Raw genomic sequence first — 17,896 nt, 5'->3', positions numbered from 1 at the left:
TTCGGCCCCTTTTACTTTTTGGATTAGGACATAACTGAAGTAGAATCCCTTTCCAGTCATGTCCCGAAGGACCTCCTCCATCACCCGATGTGCAGGAAGTTCTCGACCTCTTGAACGAGGACTTGCTTGTGAGAAGGGTCCATGAAGAGAGATGGGGAAGGGGGGGGTGGGAAGGAGGGGCGGACAAAAACTGCAGGGTGTAGCCTTGAGACACTATCTCCAGCACCCAGCAGTCCAAGGTGACCTGTGACCAGGCCGAATGGTAGGGACGAAGACAGCTAAGGAAAGAATGGGGTGGATCCTGGGAGGTGACTGGGGAGTCGCTCTCAACTGCACCCTCAAAACAAGCACTTCTGGTCCCCGGGGTGCTCTGCTGGGCCAGGCTATGCAGGTGAACGGGTGGAGGGAGGAAGGAGGAAAGGCGGTGACCACTGAAACTAACGTCCCTGTCCCTTCTCCTTTCAGGCCAAGGCCTTGGCGGTGGGGGTGGCCAAAACTGCTTTCTTGCAGACTGTGGCATATGCATGCCCAATGACTGAAGGGTGGCCCGAATGTCTTTTAACACATGAAGCCTCACATTCGTCTCTTTTGAAAAAAGACTGATCCAATCGAATGGGAGGTCCTCGATCAACATCTGCATCTCTTGGGAGAGCTGGAGTTCTGAAGCCAGGAGCTGCGCCTGATAACCACCGCCGACACGATCACCCTAGCCGCCGAGTCAGCCACATCCCATGCCATTTGGAGGGAGCACCAAGCTGCTGTCGGCCCTCCAGACATTTTAATCCAGCCCTCGGGGTCCGGGACTTGCCCCGCTCCGCACAGCTCCCAGGAGCAGCAGGACGTCCCCGCTCCGGCTCCTACACATAGGGGCAGCCAGGGGGCTCCGTATGCTGCCCCCCTCCCCAAGTGCTGCCCCTGCAGCTCCCATTTGCCAGGAAGTAAGGCCAATGGGAGCTGCAGGGGTGGCGCCTACGGACAGGGCAACATGCAGAGCTGCCTGGCTGCGCCTCCAAATAGGAGCCGGAGGGGGGACATGCCGCTGCTTCTGGGAGCTGCTTGAGGTAAGCACCGCCCAGAGCCTGCATCCCAACCCTCTCCCACACCCCAACCCCCTTCCCCAGCCCTGACCCACCCCCCACCCTGCAAACACCTCCATCCGAGCCCAGAACAACCTCCTGCACCCCCAACACCTCATCCCCAGCCCCACCCCAGATCCCACACCCAGAGCCCTCACCTCTTTCCCCCCTTGCACACCAACCCCCTGCCCAGAGTCCCCTCCTGCACCCTGAACTCCTCATTTCTGAACCCACCCCAGAGCCCACACCCCCAGACAGCACCCTCACCCCCTCTCACATCCCAACCCCCAATTTCGTGAGCATTCATGGCCCACCATACAATTTCCATATCCAGATGTGGCCCTAGGGCCAAATAGTTTGCCCTCCCTGGTATAGGCTAAACTTCTATTAAGGGAATGGTGGAAGTTAAAACTGATTAATGGGACAGGATACTAAATAACCATGGACCTTTTACAAAAACAACTGGAGTTACCAGAAGAGTACAGAGCACTAGCTATGAGAGCACTGCACCATGACTTCCAACATTTTGGACTTGAGAAAACCTTGGACCTTGTACAAAGTAGATTTTATTGACCCTGAATGGTGGATGACCTTCATAGGAAATGGGATCACATGCCCGATGTACACAGAGGAAAACTTTAGCCACTACAGTGGCATACTTGGAAAATAGCACCAGCAGCAACCCACTGGAGTTAGCATGCATTGATTTTCTGTCTCTGGAAACAGGCCAAAAGAATATTGCCAACACCTTGGTTATGACAAACCATTTTATATAGTATGCACAAGCCTGTCCAACTAGGGATCAGAAGACTACTACAGTGGCCATAGTGTTATGGAAAAAATATTTTCAGTGTATGGCTTCCCAGCTCAGATGCTCTCTGACCAAGGACAGGATTTTGCAAGTCACTTTTTAAAAGTGGGGCTCAGTATGGCTGGGGTTAAAGATGCAAGGACCACCCCTTAACACCTGCCAAGGCACTCTCAGCCTGAACGCCTGACAGGAACAAATACAGATATGGTAGTAGCATGTGCTCTCAAGAGCTTCAGCCAGGTGATAAGTGTTTGTTGTGCAACTTTGGTGCTATGAGAAACTGTAAAATAGCCAACCAGTGGGTGGTGGAAAAATCAGGGAATTTGCCTGTCTACAAGATCAGACTTGAGAGCAGCCCTGGTCAAAGACATTGCATAGGAATTATTTCTTACCTGTGGAGGACCTAGCAAGCACCCACTGCGAGGCAAACTGATTCCAAGACTGAGCAAAGGAAAAGTGTCAAAAGAGGTTCACACTCAAGTTAATGGCAGACTGCATGGACATAAAGTACCTCACGTAGGTAGCTCAGAGTGATTCAGAAGGAGAGGAGACGGCTCTAGAGCAGTGGTTCTCAACCTTTCCAGACTACTGTACCCCTGAAGCCCGAGCCCTGCCACCCAGGATTGAAATCTAAGCCCCGCCACCCAGTGCTGAAGCATGAAACTTAGTTTTGTGGGGCCACCTGTGACATGGGGCCCTGGTCAACTGCCCTGCCAGCCACCCTTTAATACCAGCCCTGCGCTTGTAACCCCACCTAAACCTGCCCCACGACAGCCAGGTTGAGTAACACTGATCTAGAGTTACAGACCCCCTGGAAGACTTCTGCGTACCCCTGGTTGAGAACCACTGCTCTAGAGTACTCAGATGTGGGGTCAGGGATGCGACTCCAGTCCTTGATAAGCGATCCTGGCTCAACTCTGTCTCGTCAAAGTGCTTTGCTCAGTTATATAAAAGGCAATGAGCATAGGCAGTCTAATGGGCTTAACCTTGATGCAAAGATATTTGTGCCAGCATCTGTTTCATCTGAGCCCTCAGTTGAGCAGACTATGAATGTGGGACCTGATCACTTGGAGGAAGACATGGTTACACACCCTGTGCAGTAACTGGTTGTTCAAGATATCTACCCCTATGGATACAGGTTTTTGTGCCCCCTGTACCTTTGATCAGAGATTTCTCATGAACACCCAGCAAGCTGGTGGTTGGGGCCATCTCTCACAAGTGATGCCAATATCCTCAGAGACTTCCGGAAAAGAGCCTTTATAGGAATGAGAAAAGGAGTACTTGTGGCACCTTAGAGACTAACCAATTTATTTGAGCATAAGCTTTAGCTCACGAAAGTACTCCTTTTTACGAATACAGACTAACACGGCTGTTACTCTGAAACCTGTCTTTATAGGAATGGAGAGTAAAGCCTTGTACAGATGTTTGGGAGACCGAGGAAAGATCTTCATCAGAATCCTCCTCTTCCAAATCACTCTAGTGGTGGAGCACCAGAAGAAACATGAGGTGAAACAGTCGGTACAAGACAAATGTCCAAAGATTGGAAGTCCTCAGTACCACGAGTACATTGGAGCCAAGCAAAGGTGAGTCTGGTGTCTCAGATACAGCAAAGTCTCGGAGAAAGCAAAACTCCTGCAGTAACAAGTGTCCATGGCCTGCACCAAAGAGATAGTGGCTGAGGGAGTTGACGGTACCATGGACCTCGACTATTCCAAGGGGAGTCCAGTCAGAGCCCGAACGGGCTTCTTCAGTACCAAGTGAGAAGAGGTAGAGCTTCTCTTGCTGCCTCACTTCACTGACGGTACCAATGACCTCTCAGAGCCCTAGACTTTACAGGCTTTGGGCTTGACAGTGCCTCAGTACCTGAGGAACCAGCAATCTTGTGGGTACTGGGTCAGAGAGCAATGGGTGCAGAAGTGGCTCGAGTCATCAGAGACCACGACTTCTTTGGAGTAGATTCCCTACCTGGAGCACTCAAGCTACGGTCTTTAGGGGTCTTATTGGAGGAAGATTGGGTCTGCCTCTTAAGATGCCCCCAAACAGTGCAATTTATAGACAGTGGACTTATTCAGAGACTGGAGTAGAGGGCCAGGGTCAGAGGCTGGGCACAGCAAACTCCCCGTCATGAGGGGTCAAAGTTTGATCTCCCTGTTTTTTCTGGCTCTAAATTTTAATGCTAGACAGAAGATTCACTGTTGGGAAAGATGAGATTCCCCAAGGCAACAGATGCACTGGGAGTGTCTGCCATTCACCAGGATTGCCTCCTGGTACAACAGGCAACATTCAAAACTAGGTTTCAGAGTAACAGCCGTGTTAGTCTGTATTCGCAAAAAGAAAAGGAGTACTTGTGGCACCTTAGAGACTAACCAATTTATTTGAGCATAAGCTTTCGTGAGCTACAGCTCACTTCATCGGATGCATACTGTGGAAAGCGTAGAAGATCTTTTTATACACACAAAGCATGAAAAAATACCTCCCCTCACCCCACTCTCCTGCTGGTAATAGCTTATCTAAAGTGAGGAGAGTGATCACTTTAGATAAGCTATTACCAGCAGGAGAGTGGGGTGGGAGGAGGTATTTTTTCATGCTTTGTGTGTATAAAAAGATCTTCTACACTTTCCACAGTATGCATCCGATGAAGTGAGCTGTAGCTCACGAAAGCTTATGCTCAAATAAACTGGTTAGTCTCTAAGGTGCCACAAGTATTCAAAACTAGGCAAACCAGGCAGTAGTTTTCTCCCCTCCTGGGAGCTTTGTCTAAAAGGTACTAGGAAGAAAGCTACATAATTTTTTTTTCAAGTTAAGTTGTTGGGTTTTTTCAAATCTACTACAGCTAAAGCTGCTATTAAGTGCTAAGTACTAACTACTACTAAAAACAACTATAACCACGAAAAGAGCTAAGGGGACAGAGTTAATGTAACACTCAATACAGACAACTGCTAAAGCTCCATCACAGGCCAAGGTGGTTGAGAGGGAACTAAGGCCAGTTCACCCGTGCAGTGCTATATAACAACAGTACAGAGCATGAGACTGAGTAACATGCATGCACAGGCCGAACGGATGCTGCTATGAGAAATCTCCGATGAAAGGAGCAGGGGGTGCAAGCACACCCACAGTGGAGCATCCACAGAGACACTACTTGAAGAAGGAGCGAAGGATCCCAATAACTTACTGTTAGATGATACATATAGTGATATGGAGGGTGTTCTAAATACTTTGATACCTTCAGTATCAGAACACTAGGACAAGGGTATTCCTGTCTGAAATAAGCTCTGGGGACCCTTCTTCCACAATAGCCTAGGGTACTAGTTATCAACCTATTTACCACTGTGGGCCGGATATGCAGTTCTGAGCGTGTTGTGTAGGCCACATCCACATAATATATATACTACCTGAATGGCCCTGAGGATGTCCCATGGGCCACAGCTGTGTGCTGACTGGGCTGCAAGCGGCCCGTGGGTTGAGAACCACTGGCCTAGGGAGTGGCTGAGACTGTACAGTAGTGCTTAGTAGAGCCTAGTAAATAGAAGTGAGCAGGTTATTCAGCCATTAAAGCATCTAACCTATATTGCTCCAGGAGTTATGGTGAAGAACCCATTCATATAGCCCACAGATTTGTGGTAGCATTGTAGAGCATGTTCCTACCTGGTGAAAGGGTGATGGGAAAGATTAAATGTGTGCAATCATATTATGAAATGTGTGTAATTACATATTGTACTCCTGGTGGAATTCTGCACCAAAAAAATAAAAATTCTGCAACAAAAAATTTAAAATTCTGCACATAATATTTTAAAATTCTGCATATTTTATTTGTCAAAATAACACAATATAACCACACCAGTTTCAATTATTTTGGTCACTTATTTCAAAATATCCATTAGCAAGTATGTCTGTAACAATACAGGCCCTCCGAACCTCTTTAGCCCTTGCTAAAGAAAACCTACAGGATGCTCAAAAACAGCAAAAAGCCTGGTACAATAAACATGCCAGAGAGCGTTCCTTCAAAGTAGGGGTCCAGGTCATGGTCTTAAAGGCGCTCCAGGCCCATAAAATGGAAGTGTCGTGGGAAGGGCCATTCACGGTCCAGGAGCGCCTGGGAGCTGTTAATTATCTCATAGCATTCCCCACCTCCAACCGAAAGCTTAAGGTGTACCATATTAATTCTCTAAAGCCCTTTTATTCCAGAGAATTAAAGGTTTGTCAGTTTACAGCCCAGGGAGGAGATGACGCTGAGTGGCCTGAAGGTGTCTACTACGAAGGGAAAAGTGCTGGTGGTGTGGAAGAGGTGAACCTCTCCATGACCCTTGGGCGTATGCAGCGACAGCAGATCAAGGAGCTGTGCACTAGCTACGCGCCGACGTTCTCAGCCACCCGAGGACCGACTGAACAGGCATACCACTCCATTGACACAGGTAATGCTCACCCAATTAAAGTCCAACCTTACTGGGTGTCTCCTCGGTATGGGAGATCCAGGATATGCTACAGATGAGTGTAATCAGCCCCTCCTGCAGTTCATGGGCATCTCCAGTGGTTCTAGTTCCCAAACCAGGTGGGGAGATACGTTTTTGCGTAGACTACCGTAAGCTAAATGCTGTAACTCGCCCAGACAACTATCCAATGCCACGCACAGATGAACTATTGGAGAAACTGGGACGGGCCCAGTTCATCTCTACCTTGGACTTAACCAAGGGGTACTGGCAGGTACTGCTAGATGAATCTGCCAAGGAAAGGTCAGCCTTCATCACACATGCCGGGCTGTATGAATTTAATGTGCTCTCTGTCGGGCTGTGGAACGCACCTGCCACCTTCCAAAAACCTGGAGATGGTCTCCTAGCGGGATTAGGAGAATATGCAGTCGCCTACCTTGATGATGTGGCCATATTTTCGGATCCCTGGGCAGAACACCTGGAACATCTACAAAAAGTCTTGGAGTGCATAAGGGAGGCAGGACTAACTGTTAAGGCTAAGAAGTGTCAAATAGGCCTAAACAGAGTGACTTACCTTGGACAACAGGTGGGTCAAGGAACTATCAACCCCCTAAAGGCCAAAGTGGATACTATCCAAAAGTGGCCTGTCCCCAAGTCAAAGAAACAGGTCCAACCCTTCTTAGGCTTGGCCGGATATTACAGGCAATTTCTACCGCAATACAGCCAAATCGCTGCCCCACTGACAGACCTAACCAAAAAGAAACAGCCAAATGCAGTTCTGTGGACTGAAGAGTATCAGAAGGTCTTTAACAAAAAGCGACACTCATGTCTGACCCTGTGCTAAGGGCCCCAGACTTTGACAAACCGTTCCTAGTAACCACAGATGCGTCCGAGTGTGGTGTGGGAGCAGTCTTAATGCAGGAAGGACCGAATCAAGAGTTCCATCCTGTCGTGTTTCTCAGCAAGGAGCTGTCTGAGAGGGAAAGCCGCTGGTCAGTCAGTGAAAAGGAATGTTATGACACTGTCTACGCTCCGGAAAAGCTATGCCCATACGTTTGGGGACGGCACTTCCACCTGCAAACCGACCAGGCTGAGCGACAGTGGCTTCATACCACCACGGGAAAAAACAAAACACTTATTCGGTGGACTTTAGCTCTCCAAGATTTTGATTTCGACATACAACACATTTCAGGAGCTTCTAACAAAGTGGCTGATGCACTCCCCCGTGAAAGTTTCCCAGATTCAACTGGTCCAAATCGTCCTTAAGATGTGGGAAATATTGTTAGTCTTTATACAGTTAGTAGTATATTTCGAGATGCCTGGGTCTTATTAACTCTGTTTTCTCCTAGAGCTCCAGGAAGAAATCACAGCCAGTGTTTCACCCTATCTGTGATTTGGGGGGCGTGTCAAAAATATAAAGGGAAGGGTAACCACCTTTCTGTACACAGTGCTATAAAATCCCTCCTGGCCAGAGGCAACCTCCTGTTACCTGTAAAGGGTTAAGAAGCTCAGCTAACCTGGCTGGCACCTGACCCAAAGGACCAATAAGGGAACAAGATACTTTCAAATCTTGGGGGGGGAGCGGCGGGGGGGGGGGAGGAGGAGGAGGAGGAGGAGGAAAGACTTTTGTTTGTGCTCTTTGTTTACGTGGTTGTTCTCTCTTGGGACTGAGAGAGGCCAGACAGAAATCCATCTTCTCCGACCCATTCTAATCCAAGTCTCCAATATTGCAACCAATATAGGTAAGCCAGGCAAGGTGGATTAGTTTATCTTTTGTTTTATGTGAATTTTCCCTGTGTTAAGAGGGAGGTTTATTCCTATTTTCTGTAACTTTAAGGTTTTGCCCAGAGGGGGATCCTCTGTGTTTTGAATCTGAATACCCTGTAAAGTATTTTCCATCTTGATTTTACAGAGATGATTTTTACCTCTTTTTTTTTTTTTTTTTTTTTAAATAAAATCCTTTTAAGAACCTGACTGATTTTTCCATTGTTCCAAGATCCAGGGGTTTGGGTCTTTGATGTTTTGTAACAAATTGGTTAGGATATTATTCTCAAGCCTCCCCAGGAAAGGGGGTGTGTAGAGCTTGGGGGGATATTCTGGGGGAAGACGTCTCCAAGTGGTCTCTTTCCCTGTTCTTTGTTTAAACGCTTGGTGGTGGCAGCATACTGTTCAAAGCCAAGGCAAAGTTTGTACCCTGGGGAAGTTTTTAACCTAAGCTGGTAAGAAAAAGCTCAGGGGGTCTTTCATGCGGGTCCCCACATCTGTACCCTAGAGTTCAGAGTGAGGAAGGAACCCTGACAGAGCCAACGAGAGGGGTCGCAGGGACCAGCCAGTCAGGGCCCAGGAGGCTCATATAAAAGGAGCTGAAAGGGCTGGATAGATCAGTCTGCTTGCTGGGACTGAGGAAGCTAGAGGAGCTCCTGGCTGACTGCAGGGGCTAAGGCAGGTAGTTGCTGGCAGGGAGCAGGAAAGCGAGGGAAGAGTTTCTGGATGGCTACCAAGACTCAATTAAGATGGGCTACAGGGAAGTGGCCCAGGGAAATGTAATTAGTTAAAGGGACATGGTATGTGGCTGCTACTTAGAGGGTCCCTGGGCTGGGACTTGGAGTAGTGGATGGGCCTGGGTCTCTCCTCCCACCCCCAACAGCCATTGGGAAAGTGGCTTTTCCCTGAGAGAAGGGAATTTAGACAGGCCTATGGAAGGGACTGTATGTGGACCTGTTACGGCCCCCCTAGAAGGGGGCTGAACTGAGACTGACCCAGCTGGATACCTGGGGACACAGAACTAAAGAGCAGGTGAAGAGCCTCCAGGGATGAAGCCCTGGGGGATGCTGCTCCATCCTGGAGCAGGAACCTTCACACATAAGCTGACCACCTAGGGTACTGAGATAGGACTTGTTGGTCAGACTGAGGACCGAGCCCAGGGCGAGCTAAAGAGACATTGCCAACAGAGGGGTACCTGTACCATGATGGGCCCAGTTGGATTGTTGAAGGACTGAGCCCAGGGAGGGCTGTAGGACATTTTGGACTTACACTCCAGAAGGAGTTTGTTTGTTTGCAATCGGACTGTGAGAGAGACTTGGCGGGAGGGCTGAGTCACCAAAGACCCGCCTGACAAGCACAGCAGCTGACGGGTCACCGTGAGCCTAGAAATTGAGAAACTGCAGGCACGCAAACACTCAACTGGGGGTGCTCATGAGAGGCGGGTGCCACCCCATTACATATTCACTATCATGGTTAAGCCTTTCTTTGCTCCTTCTACAATAGCCTGCAGGCCAGTGTGGCAGTCTGTATGAGAATACACTGGCTCACAATCAAAAATGTAAATAATGAAACTTTGTTTACTATTTTCACTATGAAAAGTTTCTCCGTTACAGAAGGATGTTTATTTTTATTACGTTTTATGCACTTTTCAGTTAGAGAGTTTCTCCATCTTGGAAGATGGCCTGGACATTTTCAACATTCTTTTGAATGGGTACATGAAAAGTGAACTCTATAGTCTGCCTCACATGGCATATCCAATAAAGATATTTGTTCTGCTACTTAGCATTATACTAGTGTTTCCACATGTGCTTAACATATATTTATCTAAGTTTTTACAAATCTACTATACTATTCGACCTTTAGAGTTGTAGTCTCACAATTAAGTCCTTACAATTCAGTTACATTCTAAGAAGCAACTTGATAAAAAAAATACCACTGTGAGGTATTAAGCTTATTGTCTCAATGACTTTCATATCACAGATAGTTAGAAAAATCCATCTTATTTATAAACTATCAGCTCTGCAAACGGCTAGCTGTTCTATTGCTAGCTCATGTATCATCCCCAAAAGATTCTGGAATTAGCAGTTAACAAACAATACCGTTGAGTAATAAGGTGCCATTTTACATAGTGACTGATCTAAGCATAACTGTACTTTAACACTACTAGTAAAGCAGCTATAAGTAAAGAGAAAATAAGCATTACGCAAGACCACTGACAGAACATGAGGATACATATACATTTCAGTAAGGGACTACTATAGCTTTGACTAAGAAGAATTTGTTTACTTACCTATGTTTATTTTATTTGATTTTCCACTTTTTTCAGACTCCTGTTTTAAGAAAAGAAAAAACCATGAGGATGCCGACAAAAAATCCTAATGTTTGCTTCCAGAGATCTAAATAATGAAGTGTTCATCAGGTTCTATCCGAATTCTTAGCATGTTTTAACAGACTCTAGGATTAAAAAAATCCTAGAGTAAAGCCTTTCAACCCTCAGGGACAGCTATTTAATATAATAAGGACATTTTCTACATGGTCATACAATGATTGAAGCAATGTATTTGCATATTTAAAGAATCATTGAAAAGCATTTTATAATGCTTATTTTTTAACACATTCCTCCATAATTAGATTTGTATTACTGTGAGCATTTTACTTTTTTTAAAAACGTCCTTTGTGGATACCAGTTGTGACTAAACACATAAAAAGGTACAAAACACACACAAAAAAAAAACCATAGCAAATTCAGGAACTCCTCATTCATACATGATCCGCTACCACATGTCTCTTGAGATAAACAAGATGGATGCGGTAATACCTTTTATTGGACCAATTTCTGTTGGTGAGAGAGACAAGCTTTCAAGCCACAGTGCCCTTTTTCAGGTCTGGAAAGTTTCTTCCAGCATCACAGCACAAGGCAAGGCGGAACAGAGGGTTTAGCTTAAATAGTTAGCACACACACCTCTACCCCGATATAACGCGGTCCTCAGGAGACAAAAAAAAAAAAGCTTACATTGAGCTCTTCTTCTGGTCTGGGTAACCCATTCCAGTGCTTCAGATATAGAGTGATCACTCTCTGAAAAGTAAAAAAAACAACAACAAAAAACAAGGAGTCCTTGTGGCACCTTAGAGACTAACAAATTTATTTGGGTTTAAGCTTTCGTGGGCCAGAACCCATTCTAGCCCATGAAAACTTATGCCCAAATAAATTTGTTAGTGTCTAAGGTGCCACAAGGACTCCTCGTTTTTTTTGCTGATACAGACTAACATGGCTACCACTGAAACCTGTCATCTCTGAAAAGTGTTCACTAACAAGTGATGTGGTGTTTTTGTCTTATTTTCCAGTGATAGTTCATTCGAGAGCATAGTGATTGTCTGGTTTCACTCACATAGTTCTTGAGGTAAGCTCCTCACAGAACAAGAGATATCAATTGGACAAGAAACTGGATATGAGTCAGCAGTGTGCCCTTGTTGCCAAGAAGGCTAACGGCATATTGGGCTGCATTAGTAGGAGCATTGCCCGTAGATTGCGGGAAGTGATTCTTCCTCTCTATTTGGCACTGGTGAGGCCACATCTGGAGCATTGCATCCAGTTTTGGGCCCCCCACTAGAAAAAGGATGTGGACAAATTGGAGAGAGTCCAGTGGAGGGCAATGAAAATGTTTAGGGGGCTGGGGTACATGACTTATGAGGAGAGGCTCAGGGAACTGGGGTTATTTAGTCTGCAGAAGAGAAGAGTTGGGGGGGCGGGATTTGATAGCAGCCTTCAGTACCTAAAGGAGGGTTCCAAAGAGGATGGAGCTAGGCTGTTCTCAGTAGTGGCAGATGACAGAACAAGGAGCAGTGGTCTCAAGTTGCAGTGGGGGAGGTCTAGGTTGGATATTAGAAAACACTATTTCACTAGGAGGATGGTGAAGCACTGGAATGGGTTACCTAGGGAGGTGGTGGAATCTCCATCCTTAGAGGTTTTTAAGGTCCGACTTGACAAAGCCCTGGCTGGGATGATTTAGTTGGTGTTGCTCCTGCTTTGAGCAGGGGGTTGGGCTAGATGACCTCCTGAGATCTCTTCCAACCCTGAGGTTCTATGATTCTATCTCCAAGTGGCAATAGACCCTACCAGGGCAACAGATTCAAAACCTGCACTCCTATCTCCTCTGCTATAATGTTCAACACACCTTTCAAGATCCATGGGTTCCACACATGCCTATCACAACATGTGGTGTTCCACATCCAGTGCACTAAATGCCCCAATAGCAACTGTGTGGGTGAAATCAGATAATCACTATACCCTCAAATTACACAGGAAAAACACCACGTCACTTGTGAGTGAACACTTTTCCTGTGCCAGCAATGCCCCTCTGCCATGTACATTGGCCAGACCGGACAGTCTCTACGCAAAAGAATAAATGGACACAAATCAGACATCAAGAATTGTAACATTCAGAAACCATTAGGAGAGCACTTCAATCTCCCTGGACACTCAACAACAGACTTAAGTGTCCATTCTTCAACAAAAAAACTTCAAAACCAGACTTCAACAAGAAACTGCAGACTGGAATTAATTTGCAAATTTGACACCATCAAATTAGGCCTGAATAAAGACTGGGAGTGGCCGGGTCACTACCTCCCACTGTTGATACTCACACCTTCTTGTCAAGTGTTGGGAATGGGAATGGGTCACTTCCACCCTGATTGAATTGGCCTCGTTAGCACTGACTCCCACTTGGTAAGGCAACTCCCATCTTTTCATGTGCTTTATATTTAAACCTGCTTACTCTATTTTCCACTCAATGCATCTGATAAAGTGGGTTATATCCCACAAAAGTTTATGCCCAAATCCATTTGTTAGTCTCTAAGGTGCTACAAGGACTCCTTGTTGTTTTTTCACAGAGCGATCACTATATCTGACCAATCAGTCCTCATCCTCAAAGGAAATTTACACAACACTTTCAGAAGATGAGCCTGGGAGCTTATGTACTCTGACAGACCCTAAAAATCATGGGCTTAACAGAAACACTGAATTTATGAGTTATTACAACAATCTGTAATCCTTTAAACCCCTCTTTTTGTCCTATGACTGCAGAGGTGTTAACGGACCACTTTACCTTGAATATTCCCTTACAATAAATGCAAACTACTTAAGCTAAACCCTCTGTTCCACCTTGCCTGGTGCTGTGATGCTGGAAGTACCTTTCCCAGACCAGAAGAAGAGCTCAATGTAAGCTTGAAAAATAGTCTCTCTCACCAATAGAAGCTGGTCCAATAAAAGATATTACCTCACTCACCTTGTCTCTCTAATATCCTGGGAATGACACAGCTATAACTGCATTGCATACTGAGATAAACAACATTCTTAAAGAAAACCCCTAAATCCAAGTTACACCATAGAGTTCAAAGAAATACAAAAAGGCTGCTGCAGCTGCACAAATAAACCCCCATAATTTCATGTTATACACATTTGTGATGGAATTTTAGCGGCGTGCTTAGAAACAGAGTAGTGACATTACAGCATCACAGAGGAAACCAAGACGTAAGTTCTAAAAATATCTGGGGAGCTTATTCAACTGATTCTGAATAAGCTGAAAACTGATTCGAAAGAGTGTGTGCTTGAGCTCGGCTGGCTGATAGAGAGACTAGGGGCTTGTCTACACTGGCAATTTATAACGCTGCAACTTGCTCGCTCAGGGGTGTGAAAAAACACCCCCCCAGAGGGCAGCAAATTTCAGCGCTGTAACATGCCAGTATAGACAGTGCACCAGCACTGGGAGCTGCGCCCCTCGTGGAGGTGGGGTTTTTTTCTCTCCCAGTGCTCTGCCGCGACCACACAAGGCATGTTAAAGTGCTGCCACGGCAGCGCTTTAGTGTTGCCAGGGTAGACTAGCCCTAAGTTTAATAGCAGCTTGGGCTTCCTACAAAAGTTCTAAAAAGAAAAAAGTCCCAGTTTGCATAGTTTCTCACTGATAGCACCTCTTCAATGCCTCCATTTCCCCACATGTAAAATCAAGATAAATATCTATTTCACAGGGATAGCATAAGGTTTAACTACGTTTAAAAAGTGTTTTGAGATGCTTAGAGGGAACGGACTAAGTACACAAGTACTGTTTATTTATTGTTAAATAGTGAACTTATTTTTAATTCCCCTACCATTGTGTCTGTTAATTCCTGACTATAAATAGAACCCCCCCCCCGACATTCTTTATCATTTTTCATTTTATTTTTTGGGCAGTTTGTTTTATCCACAGAGGAAAAGAAGACATGTCAGGTCCTGCCCCTTGGGGGATGAGAGGCAGTGAGGGATTGCGAAGTGTGGGGTGGCCAGGCCGAAGCTGAGCAGCACTGCAACCCTGTGTATGGAGTTCACAAACTCCTGAAGCAGGGAGCAAGGCCAAGCCTCAGGGGACAATAGCCAAAGGAGCTATCACTGCGGAGGAAGTTTTTCATTTTAATTCTTCATACACATTGGTTTTTATTTTATTTTGTGTTATTCCGCATGTGCAAAAACCTGGGGCTCTGACTGTAAATCCCTCTCCTCCTTCCCATTATCTCCATCTAATTCTTTGGTGATTTGTTGGGAATCTCTCCCTCAATCAGACCCCACCTTTCATACCCACATATGAGTTACAGTAACCAAGCCTGGAAATCACAAATGTATGAAATCTGTGTCCGACAGAATGAGATGCAAACTGGGCTGGTAGTCTAAAGCTTGATCTACACTATAGAGTTAGGTCAACGTAAGGCAGCTTGCGTCAATCTAATTCTGTAAGTGTCTACGCTACAACATTGCTCCCGCTGATTTAAATTGCCCACTACACCAACCTAATAACTCCACCTCCACGAGAGGCATAGCACTTAGGCTGATGTAGTTAGAGTGACGCATTGTCTGTGTAGAGACTATATTACTTACACAGCCAGAAGCTGGCCACTCTGGGGCAGGGCTGCTCCAGCTGTCAGTGCCCCACAATATCCCAAACAGTTAAGTCAGTAGAAGCACTCCTGATTAGGACACGCAACACTGACAGCAGGGGCATAGTGTGGTCATGAACCACTGCAGTAATTACTGCAGTGGCTGTACGTCAACCTACTTAATTTTGTAGTCGAGACAAGGCGTCAGTCTAGTTTCCAGAAAACAGGTATCCACCTTGGAAAACACACCTTCACAACTGTCACCCTCAGTAACAGTGGCAGCAAAGTAGACAAGGGCAGAATAGTCATGAAGAGTAGGCCAATGACTTTTGAAGATAGACCTTCCATGCAGATGTATGATGCACACATAACCTTGCTCTCTGACAGCGATGTCGGAGAGTATCTGGAAGAGATACTTACTCTTTCTGGACATACAGCTCTCAGACTCAAAATAATTTGTAAAAACAAACAGGGCAAAACCTGATATCAGTTGGTTGTTATTTTTAAAATTAAAACTAACACAAACAAAATGCATTTTATTTGTTAGTTTGATCTAGAAACATAATAAAAAGAGCAGTCATCTAATTCTCTGGGCATTCTTAACAGTTTTTTTTAAAATACACTAAAATAAGCAGACCCAACAATTTCCCCAGATCAACTCAATACACAGCCTCAACATAAATATAACAAATCAATCAACTACACACAAAATTCCCACAGTCCAACACCTAGCATAACCAACACATTTCATAAACCAAGGAGAAAGACAAGCCTTGCACATGAACATAAACAAAACAGAAGCTGGATTTCATTTGTAATCCACAATGCTTCTACCCTGGACGTGTGCGCCTCAGCCTACCAGTAAGCCATCCTCTAACTCTCTCAGATATGTCTACACTACAGCTGGGAAGGGTGATTTCCAGTACAGGTAGACAGACTCACTCTAGCTTGCTCACCTTAAACTAGCACGCTAAATATAGCCGTGTGGGCACTGCAGCACTCACAGCAGCTCGGGCTAGCCGCCCAAGTCCAAGCATGCTAACTTGAGGTGAGCTCGCACAAGTCTGTCTACCTGCACTGCGAATCACCCCTCCCAGCTACAGTGAGACATATCCTCAGATGCCCTCCATAATGGGAGCAATATTGGTCTTTGTGGCCCCTTCTCTGACCTTGAGTTAGCATTCATCCACAATGTTAAAGTAAAGGCCAGTTGAGAAATTTTCTCTAAAGAGTAAATTCTTTCAGGGGTCACAGACAGACAGGGGTTGCTTATTATAAACTGATAGAACAGTATTTACAGTATGCCATACAGTTCAGGAATGTCCTCCAAAACTGCCCAGTAATTCAAGTTTTTACTGGTAAGCACATAGGGTTGTATGGTGAAGCTTGGCACAGTTGTCACCTGTGCCATTTCTGTTCTACAAATAGAGGATTATAGTCTACAGAATTCTCAAGAGAGCACTTCTATAGGGATTAAGTTAATTTGAGTGAAGTTTTTGGAATTCTGACTTAATGGGAAGGACTTCATAACGCCCAAGACAAGTAAGAGCATACCCTGGAAAGTGACAGAAGCAAGATTTTCATTGTTTCTTTTAGTTCTACATTTGACTGAGAAGCTGCATTAGAAGTAGCCAAACAAAAAAGCATCTGATGGTAATGAAAATACGACAACTTATCTTTCATACTAGAATGCATGTATGTCAGTACCTCAAAAGTTTGTGGTACAGAAATCTGAATGTATTAAGATTAATGCTGGAGCAGCAATATCCAGCAAAAATTAAGATTTATGAACATATTAATTAGGTCTTTGACTGTGATGATGCCAAGAGATTACTGGATGCAAATTCTTCAGCTGATTAAGAATAAAAAGTGGATATTGCTCACAGAGTCTATCCCTGACTAATTCGTTTTTGGTTCTTTTTTTTTCTTTTTTTAAACCCCCAAAACCTAGCAATTTTGTTATTCAACTAAATGGGGGCAGGGATGGCTTTACCTGAATTTAGGAGTTACTTATGTGGTGTTCTCACAATATAAAAATTAGATATGCAAGTTTTATTTGCAGAGTGGCATGCATAGAAATATGTCAGATTTAATTTAGCAGAAAGGCACCATTTGATCCTCAAGTTATTCCATATTATTCAAAATCAACAAATAAGTAAAACTTAACACTTCCTATCCCCACCAAGCAGGTGTACATACATACATATACATACACACACACACACACACAAAGTATAAAATGAAAACTGGGAGGAGCTCTGTGTTGATAGTGTTGTGTGTTCAAAATTTACTCTGGATAACTTCGTCAACTGCTATCTGTTTATACTAACTACTAAGGTTTTTACTCTACTTTTAAATGAGTACTGGACAGGAAAAATGTTTCTGTCCTCCAATTACTAAACGCAATAATTTTATTTTTGAGTGACTTCTTGTCATGCCAAAGCACTCTGCTTACTGTACAAAAGAACCTACTTAAAATGTGATAATGAAAGACTTCAACTGACATTACCAACTGGCAAGACAGAAGAGGAAGACAGTGTAGGAAAGCAGCTACCACAATATGTGATCAGTACCACAAAAAATGAAAGAATTTGACAGTTGCAGGTCTCAGCACTGCAGATTTGGGGACTTCCATAGGCCAATTTATAATTGTATATATATAAAATTTATGTCTAAATTGCAAAACAAGTTTTACAACATTTCTGTTAGAAAAATGGATGTGTTAAATAAAATAAAGCTATAACTCTTAAAATACAATATCAAAATATATTAGATCCAGTTTAAGAAAGGGATTGAAATGAATAAAATCAATATAGGACCAGGTGTGGTCATTCTAAGAACTCTTTGGGTAGGAAAAGCTGTAAGATAGAGGCTCTAGAAAAGTGGTATTACTAAAGATGTGCTAGGCGCCTCAG

General features: G+C 44.7%; 1 protein-coding gene across 1 annotated transcript in view; it reads right to left on the bottom strand.

The window, feature by feature from the left end:
* B3GLCT (beta 3-glucosyltransferase) overlaps positions 1-17,896 on the bottom strand; it is a 137,852-nt gene that overhangs the window by 108,697 nt on the left and 11,259 nt on the right. The window contains exon 3 of the mRNA XM_084612209.1: positions 10,369-10,408. Coding sequence (XP_084468335.1) covers positions 10,369-10,408 — 40 coding nt within the window. The remainder of the gene's footprint in view (positions 1-10,368; positions 10,409-17,896) is intronic.

The sequence above is a fragment of the Lepidochelys olivacea genome (assembly GCF_965140295.1).
Source record: "Lepidochelys olivacea isolate rLepOli2 genome assembly, chromosome: 1".
NCBI classification, from domain to species: domain Eukaryota; kingdom Metazoa; phylum Chordata; order Testudines; family Cheloniidae; genus Lepidochelys; species Lepidochelys olivacea.
This window is presented reverse-complemented; position numbering and strand designations above follow the sequence as displayed.